Source organism: Scyliorhinus canicula, chromosome 16, assembly GCF_902713615.1.
Source record: "Scyliorhinus canicula chromosome 16, sScyCan1.1, whole genome shotgun sequence".
Lineage (NCBI taxonomy): Eukaryota > Metazoa > Chordata > Chondrichthyes > Carcharhiniformes > Scyliorhinidae > Scyliorhinus > Scyliorhinus canicula.
In genome coordinates this window covers 9,723,034-9,739,980 of record NC_052161.1, presented here as the reverse complement: position 1 = coordinate 9,739,980, position 16,947 = coordinate 9,723,034, and the positions used below count along the sequence as shown (strand labels likewise).

General features: G+C 46.1%; 1 protein-coding gene across 1 annotated transcript in view; it reads left to right on the top strand.

Annotated features, from left to right (window-relative positions):
* LOC119979345 (ectonucleoside triphosphate diphosphohydrolase 4-like) overlaps positions 1-16,947 on the top strand; it is an 84,300-nt gene that overhangs the window by 47,479 nt on the left and 19,874 nt on the right. The window contains exons 7-8 of the mRNA XM_038821444.1: positions 2,898-2,957; positions 9,880-10,034. Of these exons, the coding sequence (XP_038677372.1) occupies positions 2,898-2,957; positions 9,880-10,034 (215 nt within the window). The remainder of the gene's footprint in view (positions 1-2,897; positions 2,958-9,879; positions 10,035-16,947) is intronic.

Sequence of the window (16,947 nt, the reverse complement as noted above, 5' to 3'; positions counted from 1 at the left end):
TGTGCACACTGCTGATTCAAATCGACCCAACCACTGCAAGTGATCCTATTCATCAGAATTAATATGATTCGTATCTGTGTCAGCAGCACAAAGGTAGCGTAGCTTACTTCCCTAAGCTGGGCAAATGTATGAAAATGTGCTCTTTATTCGAGTGAAAACAAAATACTGCGGATGTTGGAAATCTGAAATGCTGGAATAATTCAGCAGCTTTGGCAGCGTCTGTGGAGAGAGAAACCGAGTGAACGCTTCGAGTCCGCACTACTCTTCAGAAAGCTCTGAAGAGGAGTTAAGACCGTAAGACAGAGGAGCAGAATAAGGCCACTCGGCCCATCGAGTCTGCTCCGCCATTCAATCATGCCTGATATTTTTCTCATCCCCATTCTGCTTCCTTTTCCCCATAAACCCCATATCCCCTTATTGATCAAGAACCTATCTATCTCTTGTCTTAAAGACGCTCAGTGATTTGGCCTCCACAGCCTTCTGCGGCAAAGGGTCTCACAGATTCTGGCTGAAGAAATTGCTCCTCATCTTTGTTTTCTTTTATTTATTTATTTTAAAAATACATTTAGAGTACCCAATTCATTTTTTCCAATTAAGGAGCAATGTAGCGTGGCTAATCCACCTAGCCTGCACATCTTTGGGTTGTGGGGGCGAAACCCACACCAACAGGGGGAGAATGTGCAAACTCCACACGGACAGTGACCCAGAGCCAGGATCAAACCTGGGACCTTGGCGCCGTGAGGCTGCAGGGCTAACCCACTGCGCCACCGTGCTGCCCTTCCTCATCTCTGTTTTAAGGGATCGTCCCTTTAGTCTGAGATTGTGTCCTCTGGTTCTAGCTTTTCCTAGGTGGAAACATCCTCTCCACGTCCACTCTATCCAGGCGTGGCAATATCCTGGAAATTTCAATAAGATTCCCCCCTCATTCTTCAAAACTCCAACGAGTACAGACCCAGAGTCCTCAGCCGTTCTTCATATGACAAGTTCTTCATTCCAGGGATCAGTCTTGTGAATCTCTTCTGGACCCTTTCCAGCGCCAGCTTATCCTTCCTTGGATACGTTGTACTGGACTTGAACCGTTCACTCCATGTCTCTCTCCACAGGGGCTGCCTGACCTGCTGGGTTTTCCCCGGCATTTTCCGCTTTTATTTTACATTGGGGTATCCTGGTTTCCATTGGCATTTAGATTGTCATAGAATCGTAGAATCTCTACAATGCAGAAGGAGGCCACCCGGCCCATCAAGTCTGCACCAACCCTTTGAAAGAGTACCCCACCCAGGCCCAAAACGTTGCCCCATCCCCGCAACCCCACCCATCCTTTTGTTCCCCTCCCTCAAAGATGTAATCACTTTGTATTAAATACGCCACGTCCTTTCCAAATATGGTTCCAATAACCAGTGAGCAGTGATTACTCATCTCAGTAATGTAGCCAAACCCGATAGCATCTCATCTTCAGATGGTGCACGGTTTCTGTGCAGTCAGAACTGGCCAAATTAAGTGTTTTTTTCGCAGTACTTTCGATTCCCTCCATCACCTTTTGGATTTCTGCCCAGTCACCCTTCCACTAGAAACCTGACCGAATGGCAGGCCACGTGCATGTGACCAGCCCATGCTTAACGGTGGCCATTGTGACCTGCAGTGAACCATCGACTTTTCCTCGCAATTGCTTGGGTTGTTCCATCACTCTGGCTGAATCGCCCTGAAAATGTCCCTTCATAAGTTCCACCGACAGTAGTATTGATCCTAAAAAGTTAAAGATTTAATCAGTGGAAGGAGATTTTTGACTTGTACGGGCCCGGAGGTGTAGGTTTGCTATTTTCTTTGCGAAGGACCACATGATCCAGCTGAGATTGTCGCACGTGTAAGGCTATTGGAAACCAGAGAATTGTTAGTGCAGAAGGAGGCCGTTGGCCCATCGTGTTTGCAGTGCACAGGTGTTAAACAGCCTCGTTTCCCTCGCATTTTATTGTATCTGCCCCATTTCCTCACTGCCCTCCTCTTGCCAAGGTGCTGGGTCTATGGAGCACAATTCCGTAGGCTTCAGCCATCCACTTGATAACCTATCTACATCATTCATACCTTCGCTGTGGCAGGCTGTTCACATTGTTTCTGTCAGTTGCTCAAAGCCTTATGTTTGCGTTCTGCTATTCGCAGCCACCTCCCAACCGCCTTATCAGACTCCACGATGTGCATGTTGTGGGTGAAGTAGGACACGACAACAGGAAGTAATTTTACCGCGATTAAGTAAGGCATCCATTTTCCCCCTCCCTCTCCCAAAAAAGTCCCTCAAGAGTGTCTGACTAGTGCCCGAACTCAGGGCGTCAATTGCGACTCAGAAGGAGGTCATTCAGCCCATTAAGCCTGTGCTGGCCCTCTGCAGAGAAATCCAGTTATTCCCAATCCCCTGCTCCATCCCGTGCACCCATCTAATTTCCTATTGTGACCATTGATCACCTGTGTGTCCACCATCCTCATCAGCAGTGAGTTCTGAGTCGTTACCACTCTCTGCATTAAAAAAAGTTCTTCCTCATATCCCCTCACTGCATCCCCTGCCCCCAAAGCTTTAAATCTGTGTCTCTGACTCCTTGTACCACCAGCTAATGTCTACCTATCCAAACACGGCATAATTTTGTACACCTGTATCATCGGTGTTCAAAGATGTACAGGGTTGGTGGGGTTGTGGGGATAGGGTGGGGGAGTGGGCCCGGTTAGGGTGCTCCTTAGCAGGGCCACTGCATACTCGAGGGGCCGAATGGCCTCCTTCTGCACCGTAGAGATTCTATGGATCCTAGTCTATGGAGAACAATACCGGCTTCTCTAATCTGGGTTGCGTGCTGAAGCATTTTCTCATTTTGCTTATCTGATCTTGTTACTGACTTGTAGAATTGTGTTAACAGGAGTCTATGCCTGGATTGGAATCAACTTTGTTCTTGGACGATTTGACCATATTGAAGATGGTGAGTCCACCTTGGTTGTTTTGGATTTGTCCACGGGGTTGGGTAAGGATGGCCCTAACCCAACCCAACACCTGCTGCCAATCCTTGCCTACGTCCAACACTTCTCTCTGGACTCCAGTCACCTGTCCCTCTTTGCCCTACCTCCTCTTTGCTTCACCGTCGACAGATTTCAGCCCCCTCCCCCTTTCTTTCTGCAGTTTTCTTTCCAAACTTCCCTGCAAGGCTATTTTCCTTTTCCTGTGTTCTCAAACCATTTTGAAACCGACGGGGCTACCTGCCAGGACTTCACTCGTCCTTCCTGCCGTTTGTCCATTGCTTCTATCAAATGCTTTGACTCGTTTTTCTCCACAAGTGTCACCGAAATCTTAAGTTGTTTTTCTTCCCCATCATGGCTTGGCCAGTTTCTGTTTCATGTTTACCACTTCATTTTAGTCTCCAAAATGTTATTCTTGCAGGAAGTGTTTGCACAACCACCAATATCCTTTCAGAAACCCCTGATCTCACACGTGTCTGTTTTGAAAAGTACATAACAATCCTTCAGATCTTTAAAAAGACAAGTAATCGTGACTCGTCCATCAAGACTCCCATCCAAAAAGGATCAACAGAGCCTTGATCCAGGAACAAGAGTTCCCTAGTTTGCCCCTCAACACCCATTTGAATTTGTTTATTGCCATGTGTACCAAGGTACAGTGAAAAGTATTTTTCTGCGAGCAACCCAAACAGATCATTTAGTACATAAAAATAAAATAAAATAAAAAGAAAATACATAAAATGGCAACACAAGGTCCACAATCTAACTACATAATCAACGGCATCGGGTGAAGCATACAGGGGTGTAGCATTAATCAGGTCAGTTCAAAAGAGGGTCGTTTAGGAGTCTGGTAACAGCGGGGAAGAAGCTGTTGTTGAATCAGTCCGTGCGTGTTCTCAGACGTCTGAATCTCCTGCCCGATGGAAGAAGTTGGAAGAGTGAGTAAGCCGGGTGGGAGGGATCTTTGATTATGCTGCCCACTTTTCCCAGGCAGCGGGAGGTGTAGATGGAGTCAATGGATGGGAGGCAGGTTTGTGAGTTGACCATTCAATGAAACCATTCATGGCTGATCCTTATTCTAACTGTTTACTTATTTTAACGCCTTATCCATTAGTGTCCTCAATGCGCAAAAATCAATGGATATCAAATTTAAAGTTACAAACCAAATTATTACCTGCCTTCTTCTGCCAACACCAGGATAAAAATGTTTCTCATTATCTTCCCTGTAACTTTGTTTCAAAATCCTAAAAAATGCAATTAAATCACTTAACCTATAATTCTAGCCAACTTTATCCAATAATTTAGCCTACAGAGACCTTTCTGGGAAAAGAGAGAGAGAGAGGACAGTTTTGTCCCATTAGTCTGTGTTGGATTTCGGTCTGTCCACAGTCTGAATCGTTCGAGCGACACAAAGTTTGTTGCATTTTGGCTTCAAAATTACTGGACAAGTATCTGATTAAGAAAGGAACTGAATGTTCGGAGAGGCTTAGATGAACTGTTACGGTCTCCATTGTCCTGGGTCACAGGAAACCCTCGCAATGATTCGGAGCTGAATAATAAACAAAATGAAGATAGAATTCCTGGCAGTTTTCTTTCACTTGCCGCAGGAAATTATCATTAAGAAAATACCCGCAGGTCTTCCTGCGCCGCACCAATAAATCATTGCTGGATCTGCTTTTAGCTGAACACAACCAGCTTTTAGTAGGATGGACTTAACTGAAACGTATCATAGCCTGGATGCATCGTTTAGCTCGTAAAAACACTTGTTCAGCCTCCCCAATTTCCCCTCTATACCTCCAGCTTCTTTTGGAGGCTTTAAGAAATTCTTCTCTTTGACATTGTTCCCCTTGTATTTTTTCCTTCGCCTCAATGGCTTTGCGTTCCCAGGGCTATGTCGCGAAAATGGCTAGGAAAATCCACAAACCAGCACGGTAGCATTGTGGATAGCACAATTGCTTCACAGCTCCAGGGTCCCAGGTTCGATTCCGGCTTGGGTCACTGTCTGTGCGGAGTCTGCACATCCTCCCTGTGTCTGCGTGGGTTTCCTCCGGGTGCTCCAGTTTCCTCCCACAGTCCAAAGATGTGCAGGTTAGGTGGATTGGCCATGATAAATTGCCCTTAGTGTCCAAAATTGCCCTTAGTGTTGGGTGGGGTTACTGGGTTTTGGGGATAGGGTGGAGGTGTTAACCTTGGGTAGGGTGCTCTTTCCAGGAGCCGGTGCAAACTCGATGGGCCGAATGGCCTCCTGCACTGTAAATTCTATGAAATTGCTTATCTTGCTTTTGGGGGAGTCCGCTCTTAACTTCCTGGTCGATCAGTTGTTCCTCAAATCTCTGAGCTACAAATATGGCCGTAGCTTTATATGTACCATCAGGATGTAGTTTTGCTGTATATAATCCATAAGATCTAGGGGACGGTGTTCAAATTTTCACACAGACTCCGAGATTCGTCTTTGTCCTCCTCCCATTGTACGTTAAGAATTTAGCTGGTACTCCCGGCCCCGTTCCTATTCATTATTTTATCAATAGTTACTTTTTTTGGTATTTCGAAAAATCATCATTGACAGACTAAATCTAGTTGCTACATCTACAAAATGTAGGAGAATGTTTTTCTTCCTCCTTCCATATTTCTGAGGTCCATTGCGACGGTTTCTTCAAAGTCTCCCCCAATAGAAGACTTACTACTGGACGTGGTGACATTCTCCTTTACGTTTTACAAATGTCACATTTTTCACTTATATCCTCAACCAGTCTCATGTATTCCACATCCAGTACCCCTGCATCCTTTATCAGAATCTTCAACTTCTGGCCAGAGGGCTGCACAAATTATTGGCAATAGTTTGCTGCTTCTCCTTTAGGTTCCTTTTCCCAGCTGTCATTAATACCTCTTTAATGTTCTGTCTAGTGATGATAGGCCTTAAAGGAATATTATAATTGGAATTCTATCAGATATAATCACTTTATCATGTTCAGCTTCATTTAGGCCTTTTGCTTTGAAGGTTTACTTGGGGGAAACAGTGGGGTTGTGGTATTATCACTGGTTGGATTATTGCAGTGGTATTATCACTGGACCAGTAGTACAGAGACTCAGGGTAAACCTCTGGGGACAGGGGTTCGAATCCCACCATGGCAGATGGTGAAATTTGAATTCAATAAAAATCTGGACTTGAATGTTTTAAGGAACCATAGCCGATTGTCGTAAAAACCTGTCTGCTTCACTATTCCTATTTTGCTATGTGACTCCAGATCAACAGCAATGTAGTTGACTCTTAAAAGCCCTCTGAAATGGCCTAGCAAGCCACTCAGTTCAAGGGCAATTTGGGATGGTCAATACATAAAAGCCTACATAGAAAATATAAGCAGGAGCAGGCCATTTGGCCCTTCCAGCCTGCTCCGTCATTCATTATGATTGTGGCTGATCATCAAATTGAATGCCCTGATCCCGCCTTCCTCCCACCCCATAAACACTGGCCCAATCAATGAATTTTTAAAAATCCTTAACAGTAAAGGTATTTCGCTCAATATGATATCAGTACAGGTTAATCATTACCGGACTGAAGTTCTGGTGACCAATACGATTCCTTCTGATTGGTTAGTATTGTCCTCTTCACCTTCCCTACTTTGCACATTGTCTCAAAATCCCTATTTTTTATTTATAATAATAATAATAGGCTTACATTAACGCTGCAATGAAGTTACTGTGAAAAGCCCCTAGTTGCCACATTCCGGCGTCTGTTCGGGTCCACAGAGGGAGAATTCAGAATGTCAAATTCACCTAACAAGCACGTCTTTCGGGACTTGTGGGAGGAAACCGGAGCACCGGGAGAAGGCCCACGCAGGCACTGGGAGAACGTGCAGACTCCACACAGAGAGTGACCCAAGCCGGGAATCGAACCTGGGACCCTGGCGCTGTGATGCAGCAGTGCTTCACAGTGCTCAATTTTTGGCCAATTCAATGCGTAATGACCTTGAAGTCACATCCCTGGGTTATTGCATAATAGCCCAACTCGTGGTGTCAATTACAGTTCCCAAAAAGATCTTTCTATGTCTTGTTTGCAATTCTTGTTTTGTACACATGTTTGGGCCCAATATTTGAACAGTCTCGATGCTGCTAGCATTGTATCCTCCCATCTTTGGTATCACTGCTGAACAGCCCATGTGCATCCCAAAAACAGCCAGAGATGAAGTATTTCCCAGAAATCTATTTTCTTAAGGCATTGGGCATTTGATCCAAAAGTGGATCTCTACCTTTGATTCTGACTGCCGTTAAAACTAAAAGCTTATCCATATTTGATATCCTGACTCAGTCCAATGATTTATTAAGTTCCAAGTAGAATCTTTTCAATCTCGTATATAATCAGTTACACGCCAGGATATATTCTTCTTTGAAAGGATCACCCATTTATTTAAATTTGATCAAAGTCCAATCAAGCTTGATAGGCATTCAACAAGTCATCCTTCATATACATTTTATCCATAATTCTCAAGAGAATGTCCAAACAATCTTCATTGTTCAGATTGTGATCATCTAGCTCCAAGAACACTGTGCAACTGATCTTGTTCCTGACAGGAAGTGAAAGTGCCAGATCTATCCTTTGCGTTCCTTTTGGTAGAGATGTAACCTGTGTCCATATGTCGATGTTTCCACTGACTAATCAGTGGTGGCAAAAACATATTCTGTCATCATGGACCTAGCTTCAGTCACCTTCCTTCAGAGAGCTTCCAATGACAGACTCCTCTCAAAAGAAAATCTTAATCTCCAATTTTCACTCTTGGGCAACCATTCTGCTGTCAAATGGCAGTGGAATTCCCAAGCCCGGGAATTCCGCTTTCAATCGTGGGTCAGTGATGTTGGACGCCTTTTCAATGTGGCACCCGGACATGACAGCAGACTACCAGCCTGCCCGCCACTAAATACGGTGTGAAACACATGGATACATCATTAATTACGTCGGAGCCAGGGGATTTGGCGTGTTTTCCCTCCACCCTCCACAGTGGAAAATACTCCAATGTTCCCGCCCCCACCATGACGTTTGGTCTCGAAATGGGAGAATTCCTCCCTGAGCCTTTATTGCTTATCACAGAGCTTACTCCTCCACTCACACAAACTACTCAGTGCTGGCTGACTCTTACTTGTGTACACATTTGAGTATACTTAACTAATAATTACCCTCCGCCAGTTCACCCTATTACCTTCCACCACTCGATATGTAACCTCCATCAACAGAACTTTTAAATGCAACAACCATTGACCAGAAACTGAACTGGACGAGCAATATAAATATTGTGGCTACGAGAGCAGATTAGAGTCTGGGAATTCTGCAACGAGTAATTCACCTCCTGACTCCCCGAAGCCTGTCCACCCCCTACAAAGTCAGGAGTGTGATGGAATATTCTCCGCTTGCCTGGATGAGTGCAGCTCCAACAACACTCCAGAAACTCAACACCATCCAAGACAAAGTAGCTAGCTTGATTCCATCCACCACCTTAAATATTTACCCCCTCCAGCACCAATGCACAGTGGTAGCAGCGTGTACCATCCAACAAGATGCATTGCAACAACTCACCAAGGCTCCTTTGATGGCATCCAAAGCAACAACTTCCACCACCTAGAAGGACAAGGGCAACAGACACTTGGAAGGAAGTTCCCCTCCAAGTCACACCCCATCCTGACTTGGAACCATACGCCGTCACCACCGCCCAATCAAAACCCTACAACTCCTTTCCCAACAGCACTGTGGGGGTAGCTACACAAGATGGATTGCTGCGCTTCAAGAAGGCAGCTTGCCACCACCTTCTCAAGGGCAAATTGGCTTGGGCAATAAATGCTGGTCTCACCAACAATGTCCATATCCGCTGAATGAATTAAAAAGAAAATGATCTCAGTTTCTATGAATAAGAGCTGCTATAAGGTTTTTATTGAGCTGGAGCAGATCAGAGGCTGGATTTCTGCAATGGGTGTCTCACATCCTGATTCACCCAGCCTTTCTACCACCTGCAGGGCACAAGTCAGGAGTGTGATGGAAAACTCTCCCGTTGTCTAGGGGGCTGAAGCTGCAATGACACTCCATCATCCAAGACAAAGCAATCCACTTGATTGGCATGCCTTCCAAACTGTAAAACATTCACTCCTGCCCCACCCCCCCACCACTGACACACAGTGGCAGCCGTGTGTACCAGCGACAAGATATACTGCAGCAACTCACCAAGACTCCTTCAACAGCACCTCCCAAACCAAGACCTCAACCGCCCGGAAGGACAAGGGCAGCAGATGCAAGGTAATGCCAACACCTGCAAGTTCCCCATCAAACCGCACCCCATCCTGACTTGGAACAATATCGCTGTTCCTTCACTGTCACTGGATCAACCTCCTGGAACACTCTTCCAAAGAGCATCATGGGTGTACCGACACCACATGGACTGCAGCAGATCAAGATGAAATGAAATGAAAATCGCTTATTGTCACAAGTCGGCTTCAAATGAAGTTACTGTGAAAAGCCCCTAGTCGCCACATTCCGGCGCCTGTTCGGGGAGGCTGGTACGGGAATTGAACCGTGCTGCTGGCCTGCCTTCGTCTGCTTTCAAAGCCAGCGATTTAGCCCTGTGCTAAACAGCCCCTATTATCGTTGCTCTGCACCACAAGGAAGCGATAAAAGCAAAATACCAGGGATGCTGGAAATCCGAAATAAAATCAGAAAATGCTAGATAGTTGCTCTGCACCACCTTCTCAAAAACACCTCGGGTTGGGCAATAAATGCTGACCTCTTCAGCGACACCTACATCCAAAGAGCAATTATTTGTTTTTTAAGTTGCATTGACGCTGTACTGAAAAGCATATCGGAGTTGAATAGATCACTGATCTAATCACGGCCTCTTTATCAACTGTTTTCAGATAATGATGCACGTGTTGCCATAACTGTGTCTAGCAATCCCAACCAAGGCCCTGTGATTCGCAAGCGGACTGTTGGCATTCTGGACATGGGTGGAGCTTCTGTCCAAATCGCTTATGAGGTGACAAGTCCTGTAACCTTTGTCTCAACAGAACAGGTCAGTATCTAATTTCATTTGAATCATTATGAAGGTTATTTACGCAGGACGGCTCCTTTTGGAATATCTCAGTGGTCACTAGTAATGAACACCATGGCTCCCTTTCTTGGCCTGCTCGCTGACCGATGCACAAAACCACTTTCCAATCTTTAGGAAATAAATATTGTTTCACAGTCCTGTTTAAATCCCATGTGCACAGATTTCCGTTGGAAAATGTCGAAGCAGTGGGCATCAGCAAAGGCAGAATTGAAATCAGTTGTGGTTTTCTAATGTCGTTGGAAAGCCCTGGATTCATGCTGGAAGATACCAGAAGGTGTCTGCCAGATGTTGAACTGTCTTCTAGTGAGTTGATGCCATTGGCAAGGGGAATGGTAGAAACTTGCCACTTCTACCAAAAACCCTTCTGTCCTTTGGTCCATTTCTATCAGTTAAGGTATCTCTTCCTCATCGTCCAATGAAGTATTTTACAGCCTCTGGACTCAACAGTGAGTTCAAATTTCAGACTATGAACTCTGCCGCCTATTTTGACTCTTTGTTTTGCCACGTGCTGGTATTTTAAAAATCTTTCTGATTAAGGGGGTATTTAGCGTGGCCAATCCACCCACCCTGTGCATCTTTTTGGGTTGTGGGGGTGAGACCCACGCAGACACGGGGAGAATGTGTAAACGCCACACAGACAGTGACCCGGGGCCGGAATCGAAGCCGGGTCCTCAGCGCTGCAGTCCCAGTGCTAACCACTGTGTCACCCCCTAAATGCTTTGTTTCTTTATTACAACTATGACCAACTCTGTTTGCCTCTTATTCCCTTACATTTTTATTATTGAACCTCTCCCATCCTCCACGCTATTCCAGACCTTCCTCCTCCTCCTTCCGACCCCTTCCCCCCTCCACTTTTGACAGCATGTAACGTATCATATTTCGATCTTCCTCTGAAGAAGAGTCACATTCGACTCGTTAACTTGGTTTTCTCGGGCAGCACGGTGGCCTAGTGGTTAGCACAACCGCCTCACGGCGCTGAGGTCCCAGGTTCGATCCCGGCTCTGGGTCACTGTCCGTGTGGAGTTTGCACATTCTCCCCGTGTCTGCGTGGGTTTCGCCCCCACAACCCAAAAATGTGCAGGGTAGGTGGATTGGCCACGCTAAATTGCCCCTTAATTGGAAAAAATAATTGGCTAATCTAAATTTAAAAAAAAAAAAAAAAACTTGGTTTTCTCTTCACAGATGCTGCCAGACCTGCTGAGTACCTCCAGCATTTTCTGATTTTATTTCGGATTTCCAGCATCCCTGGTATTTTGCTTTTATCTCTTCCTTGTTCAAACCCCTCCGTTGCCCTTCCCCTTCCCTTTTCTGTCACCTGCTCCAGCTCTGAAACCTTCTGGAAATCCTATGCTCCTGTAACTCAGTCGTTGTACGAATCTTCAATTTTCTTGCCACTCCACCTAGTTGTCCAGGCCCCACGCTCTGGAATTCTCTCCCGAAACCTCTCTAACAGACCTCACTGAAAATGGTCCTTAAATCTTGCCTTAATGATCAAGGCTCGAATTCTACGTTGCTAGGGCAGATAGATGCGTGCCTGACATGGAAGTGCATGAAATCATGCGAGAAGTCATCAGGTGCATGTCTCAATGTAATCGCGCGATATTTCAGGTGGCGGGCGCTCACGAAAGTCGAAGCCCGTCCACCGACAATCAAGCAGGCAATTTAGCCCACTAATGGGCCAATTGAAAGGAATTTTACGTGGCCCGCCTGCTTCTATGGTTGGCTGGAGGGCAGGCTGATTGGTTTTAGGTTCACAGTCTTTAGGTTTTAGCTGCAACCTCAATCCAGGACAGAATTAAATGTCAGGGCTGAAATAAAATTAGAGACTGTGTCCTGGGACTGTGACTTTGGATGTGCTGCCTAGACATTGGCTGCAATCAAACGGCCACGTCCCACCCGTCTCGGTGACGCGACAAGTCCATTAAGCTTGCACTGCTTAGAACACCTCACGACGAGATCTAACAAGATCTTGGGAGACAGCGCGACCTGGATCTCGCTCTCGCCTGGCGTGATCCAGATTTAAATATTTAAGTGAACAATTAAGCTCACGTAAATGTGTTGGCCTCCGAGGCCCAGGAACGAGTGACTGAGCCTGGGAAATCTCGCCATGGAGCTGTTTAGCACTGGTCCACACAAACGGGGGAGGGGGCGGTCTCTGAGGCCATGGGAGGCCCCCGCGCGGTCCTACTCTGGGCAGGGGGTACCCTGGCACTCCCACTCAGGCACTGCCAGACTGGTAGGGGTGCTTCCAGGCTGGCTTTGCCGAGGTACCTGGAGGCCAGGTTGCTCATGCCAGCGATCAGGCCTGGGAATCAGTGTGAAATTGCGTTCCGGGGTCGATTACAGCCGGAAGCACATTTCCGGTCAGCTTCCGGACCCGTCAGGTGCACACGTCCAACGGGTGCAAACTTCAGTTTTGTCACCTGTCTTAATATCTCCTTGTGTGTCTCAGTGTCAAATGTTGTCTTATCACGCTTTGGAAACTCTATTGGGATGTTTTATTACCTTAAACAATGCTAATATGAGCAAAAGTTATCATTACAAGGTTCATTAGCAGCCTCTTGTTTTGCAGTACCTACCGACTGCACTTTGGGGAATTTTAGCATTCAAATAACCATAATCAGATGTGGGGACGTGGTTTATAGTGAATGTAACTGCTCTTGAAAGCAAGAAGGCAGCTCGCCATGACCTTCTCACGGGCATCTAGGGATGGGCGGCCGCGCCCAGATTCCATGAGAGAACAAGTTGATTACAAAAGAATTGCATCGGGGAAACAATACCTTAGCAAGCAACTGTGTTCTGTATAAAGCACTCTAATCTATGTCAGAGAGTTTTTAAAGAAAATCATCCCTATCTGTCGAATAGAACTCACTGGCAACCAGATAGAATCCCGCTTAAGCTGCCAGTTTACCGTCCTTCCTGGCCATGGGCCATAGAACTCACTGGCAACCAGATAGCTGCCAGCTTACTGCCCTTCCTGGCCATGGGCTCATTAGGATCCAAATCTGTAATTCAAATGTTCTGCGCCAATGTAATACCGAATTGTCAACTGCTGCTGTTGTGATGGACTCTCACCAACAGACCTACCGCTTGGTTTAAGCAGTGCGGTTCACCTCCTCCTTCTTGGCCTGCCATGGTGATCACCAACAAAGGGAGAAAGGAAACAATGCAGGCTTCTCTTGATTCATTGCAGAAATATTTAGCAACCAGCCAATCCCTGTTCCTAACCCTAGTCCTCGGGGAGTACATTATTCTAACCACGAGGAGTGACATGAGCTAAGTGCAGATCGCAGCAGTTCACACCAGCTTTCCTGAAATATGGGGAGGAAAACAAAGCAATGCATCCACATCATATATTGATGTCAGGTGCGAGATAGGGTCAAGTATTTCCTGTTCTCTTCCTGTTCCTTGACAGCCCCTCTCCTCCTCCCGTTCCTCACCCTATCCTCTCCATCTCTTCCTTCTCATCTATCTTCTCACCCACCGGGTGGCATGGTAGCACAGTGGTTAGCACTGCTGCTTGATGGCACCAGGGTCTCGGGTTCGATTCCCGCTTGGGTCACTGTGTGGAGTCTGGGTGGGTTTCCTCCGGGTGCTCCGGTGTCCTCCCACAAGCTTCAAAAGACGTGCTGTTAGGTGAATTGGACATTCTGAATTCTCCCTCGGTGTACCCGAACAGGCGCCGGAATGTGGCGACTAGGGGCTTTTTGCAATAACTTAATTGCAATGTTAATGTAAGCCTACTTGTGACAATAATAAGGATTATTATTATTCTGTTTCTCACCCACCTCCTCTTCCTGCCATTCCTCACTGTTTGGATTAATGTATAATTTTTAAGTTGAACATATAAATAAATAAATGTATATGTGTATACATACATATGTATGTGTGTGTGTGTGTGTTAACTCAGGTTTCATTTTCTGAAAGGTTTGGTATGAGCTGGTGCATAGATATCTGCTGGACCTGTGGCTGAAACATCAGCCTTCTGGGATTGTTTATATATGGATGTATTTTTAATGAGGTTTTTGCAACCTCTGAAGTTACAGAGATGGGTTAAAAAGGGGCCAACGTTTCTGTTATTTGGAGGGAAGAAAACACCAAGTAGAAAAAACTGGGGCCTGTCGTCTAACAACAGTAGTCAAGTGACACCGAAACACCAGAGAAAGCAGGTTAGAGATCAACGTGCGTCAGAGAGTGAAGATGGGGATTGTTCTGCTGTCTGAGAAAAGTACAAGACCAGTGGGGCAGTGGGTAACTGAATAGTCAGGTATAGGACTCGGTAATGTGATCAGTTTTGCACTGTTGCTGCTGAAACTGAGAGTTTTAAGTACAGTTATTCCGGGGTGTCTTGGGGAGTGATACGAATTGGGTGACGCATCGCGTGAATAACCAAGAATTTAGAGGAAGAAAATTGTTTGCATGTGTTCCAGTTCCAAGCCTTTGTCAAGCTAGTGGTAACTTTGTTTCAAAATTAATTGATGGGATGTGGGCATCGCTGGCAGGACCAGCATTTATTGTCCGTTCCTTGAACTGTGTGGCTTGATAGGAAGCTGGAGTCACAATGTCGGCCAGACCAAGTAAGGCTGGCAGAATTCCTTCCCTAAAGGAAAATTTGTGAACCACATGGGCTTTACGACAAACGGCAATGGCTTCATGGCCACCATTAAACTGTTAATTGCAGATTTTAAAAATGAAATCCGATTTCACCACCTGCCTTGGTTGGGTTTAATCCCAGGCTCCCAGAGAATTACCCTGGCTCTCTGGATTACGTGCCTAGTGGCAATACCACTATGCTATTGCCTCCCCAAATCTTCACTGGTTTGTGTGCCTGTAAAGATATTTCTGGGTCAAGGAATATTGGGAAATTGAATAATCTTGTGCGTGTATTGAGATCTTTCCAACCTTTTTTCTGATGTAATGTAGTTAATATTTTTTTGTTTGATAAATATTTTATTCTTTGTGTTAAAAGTTCATCAGACTCCTGTGAATTTGCTCAGCAACTTTCCCCCATGTTTTCTAAAACAAAAGTTAGGATCTATCAAGTCAAGTTTCACTCTGGGATCTGTCTTGTCCAGTATTAACATCATTTGGGATGGTTACAATCACCCACCCCTCTCCACCTCCTGTTTTTTACCCTCTCCGCTCCTCTACCTCCTCACCCACCACTCCTTTTCTTCCTCACCCAAATTTATCCTCTTCTCACCCCCTCTCCTTGCACAGCTTTCTCCACACCCTTGCCTCTACCTATTCCTCACCCGCACCTCTCCTCTTCCTACTCACCCATGCCTCCATTTCCTCACCCACCCCTATCCTTTTCCTAACCCACCCCTGTCCTCGGGTCGTTCCTTATCCTTCTCCTCCTCCCCCTCCGCCTCCCCGTGCCCCTCTCCCTCCCATTCCTCACCCACCACTCTCCTCAGTTGATGCTAAGTTTGGGTTCCGCCAGGGTCACTCAGTTCCTGGCTGCATTACAACCTTGGTTCACACATGGACAGAAGAGCTGAACTGCAGAGGTGAGGTGAGAGTGACTGCTCTTAACGTCGAGACAGCATTTGACCGACTGTGGTATCAAGGAGCCCTAGCTCAACTGGAGTCAATGGGAATCAGGGGGGAAACTCTCCGCTGGTTGGAGTCATACCCGGCACAAAGGCAGATGGTTGTGGTGATTGGAGGTCACTCATCTCAGTCCCGGGACATAATTGCAGGAGTTCCTCAGGGTAGTGTCCTAGGCCCAACAATCTTCTCGATGAGAATGCTTCATCAATGACCTTCCTTCCAACATAAGGCCAGAAGTGGAGATGTTCACTGATGATTTCGCAATGTTCAGCAACTCCTGAGATACTGAATAATCTATGCCCATATTCTGCAGACTTAGACAACATCCAGGCTTGGGTTGATGAGGAGCAAATAGGATTTGCGCCACACCATACGGCCATAAGAAATAGGAGCAGAATTAGGCCACTCGGCCCATCAAGTCTGCTCCACCATTCAATAATGGCTGATATTATTCTCAGCCCCATTCCCCTGCCATCTCCCCATAACTCCTGATCCCCTTATTTATTAAAAAACCTATCTATCTCTGTCCTGCTCCGCCATTTATCGGGATCAAGGCTGATCATCCAACTCAATAGTCTAATCCTGCTTTCTCCCCATAGCCTATGATCCTATTCTCCCCAAGTGCTATATCCAGCCGCCTCTTGAATATATTCAATGTTTTAGCATACTACTTCCTGTGGTAATGAATTCCACAGGCACACCACTCTTTGGATGAAGAAATGTCTCCTTATCTCTGTCCAAAATGGTTGACCCTGAATCCTCAGACTGCGACCCCTGGTTCTGGACACAATCGTCATTGGGAACATTTTTCCTGCATCTGCCCTGTCTAGTCCTGTTAGAATTTTATAAGTCTCTATGAGAACCCCCCTCATTCTTCTGAACCCCAGCGAGAACAATCCTAACCTAGACTGCTTCATTTCTTTATAGTTACCTCACCATGGTCAGAGTATCCCCTGCAATGGCTCCTCTTTCTGCTCCTGCACCACTACTGTTGGTGCCCCCCCGAAGGTTCTCTCCTTGGCTCCTTCCTATTTCCTATCCACCTGCTGCCACTTGGCAACATCATCTGAATTAAAACGGTGTGTGCTGACAACTTGCAGCTCTATCCCATCCTTGCAGCTCTATCCCATCCTTGCCGCTCTATCCCATCCTTGCCGCTCTATCCCATCCTTGCAGCTCTATCCCATCCTTGCCGCTCTATCCCATCCTTGCCGCTCTATCCCATCCTTGCCCCGTTCGCAATCCACGCTGTCCCTCAATTGTCAGACTGTTTATCTGGAATTCAGTAACAAACCAGCAGAAATTTCCTCCCATCTAA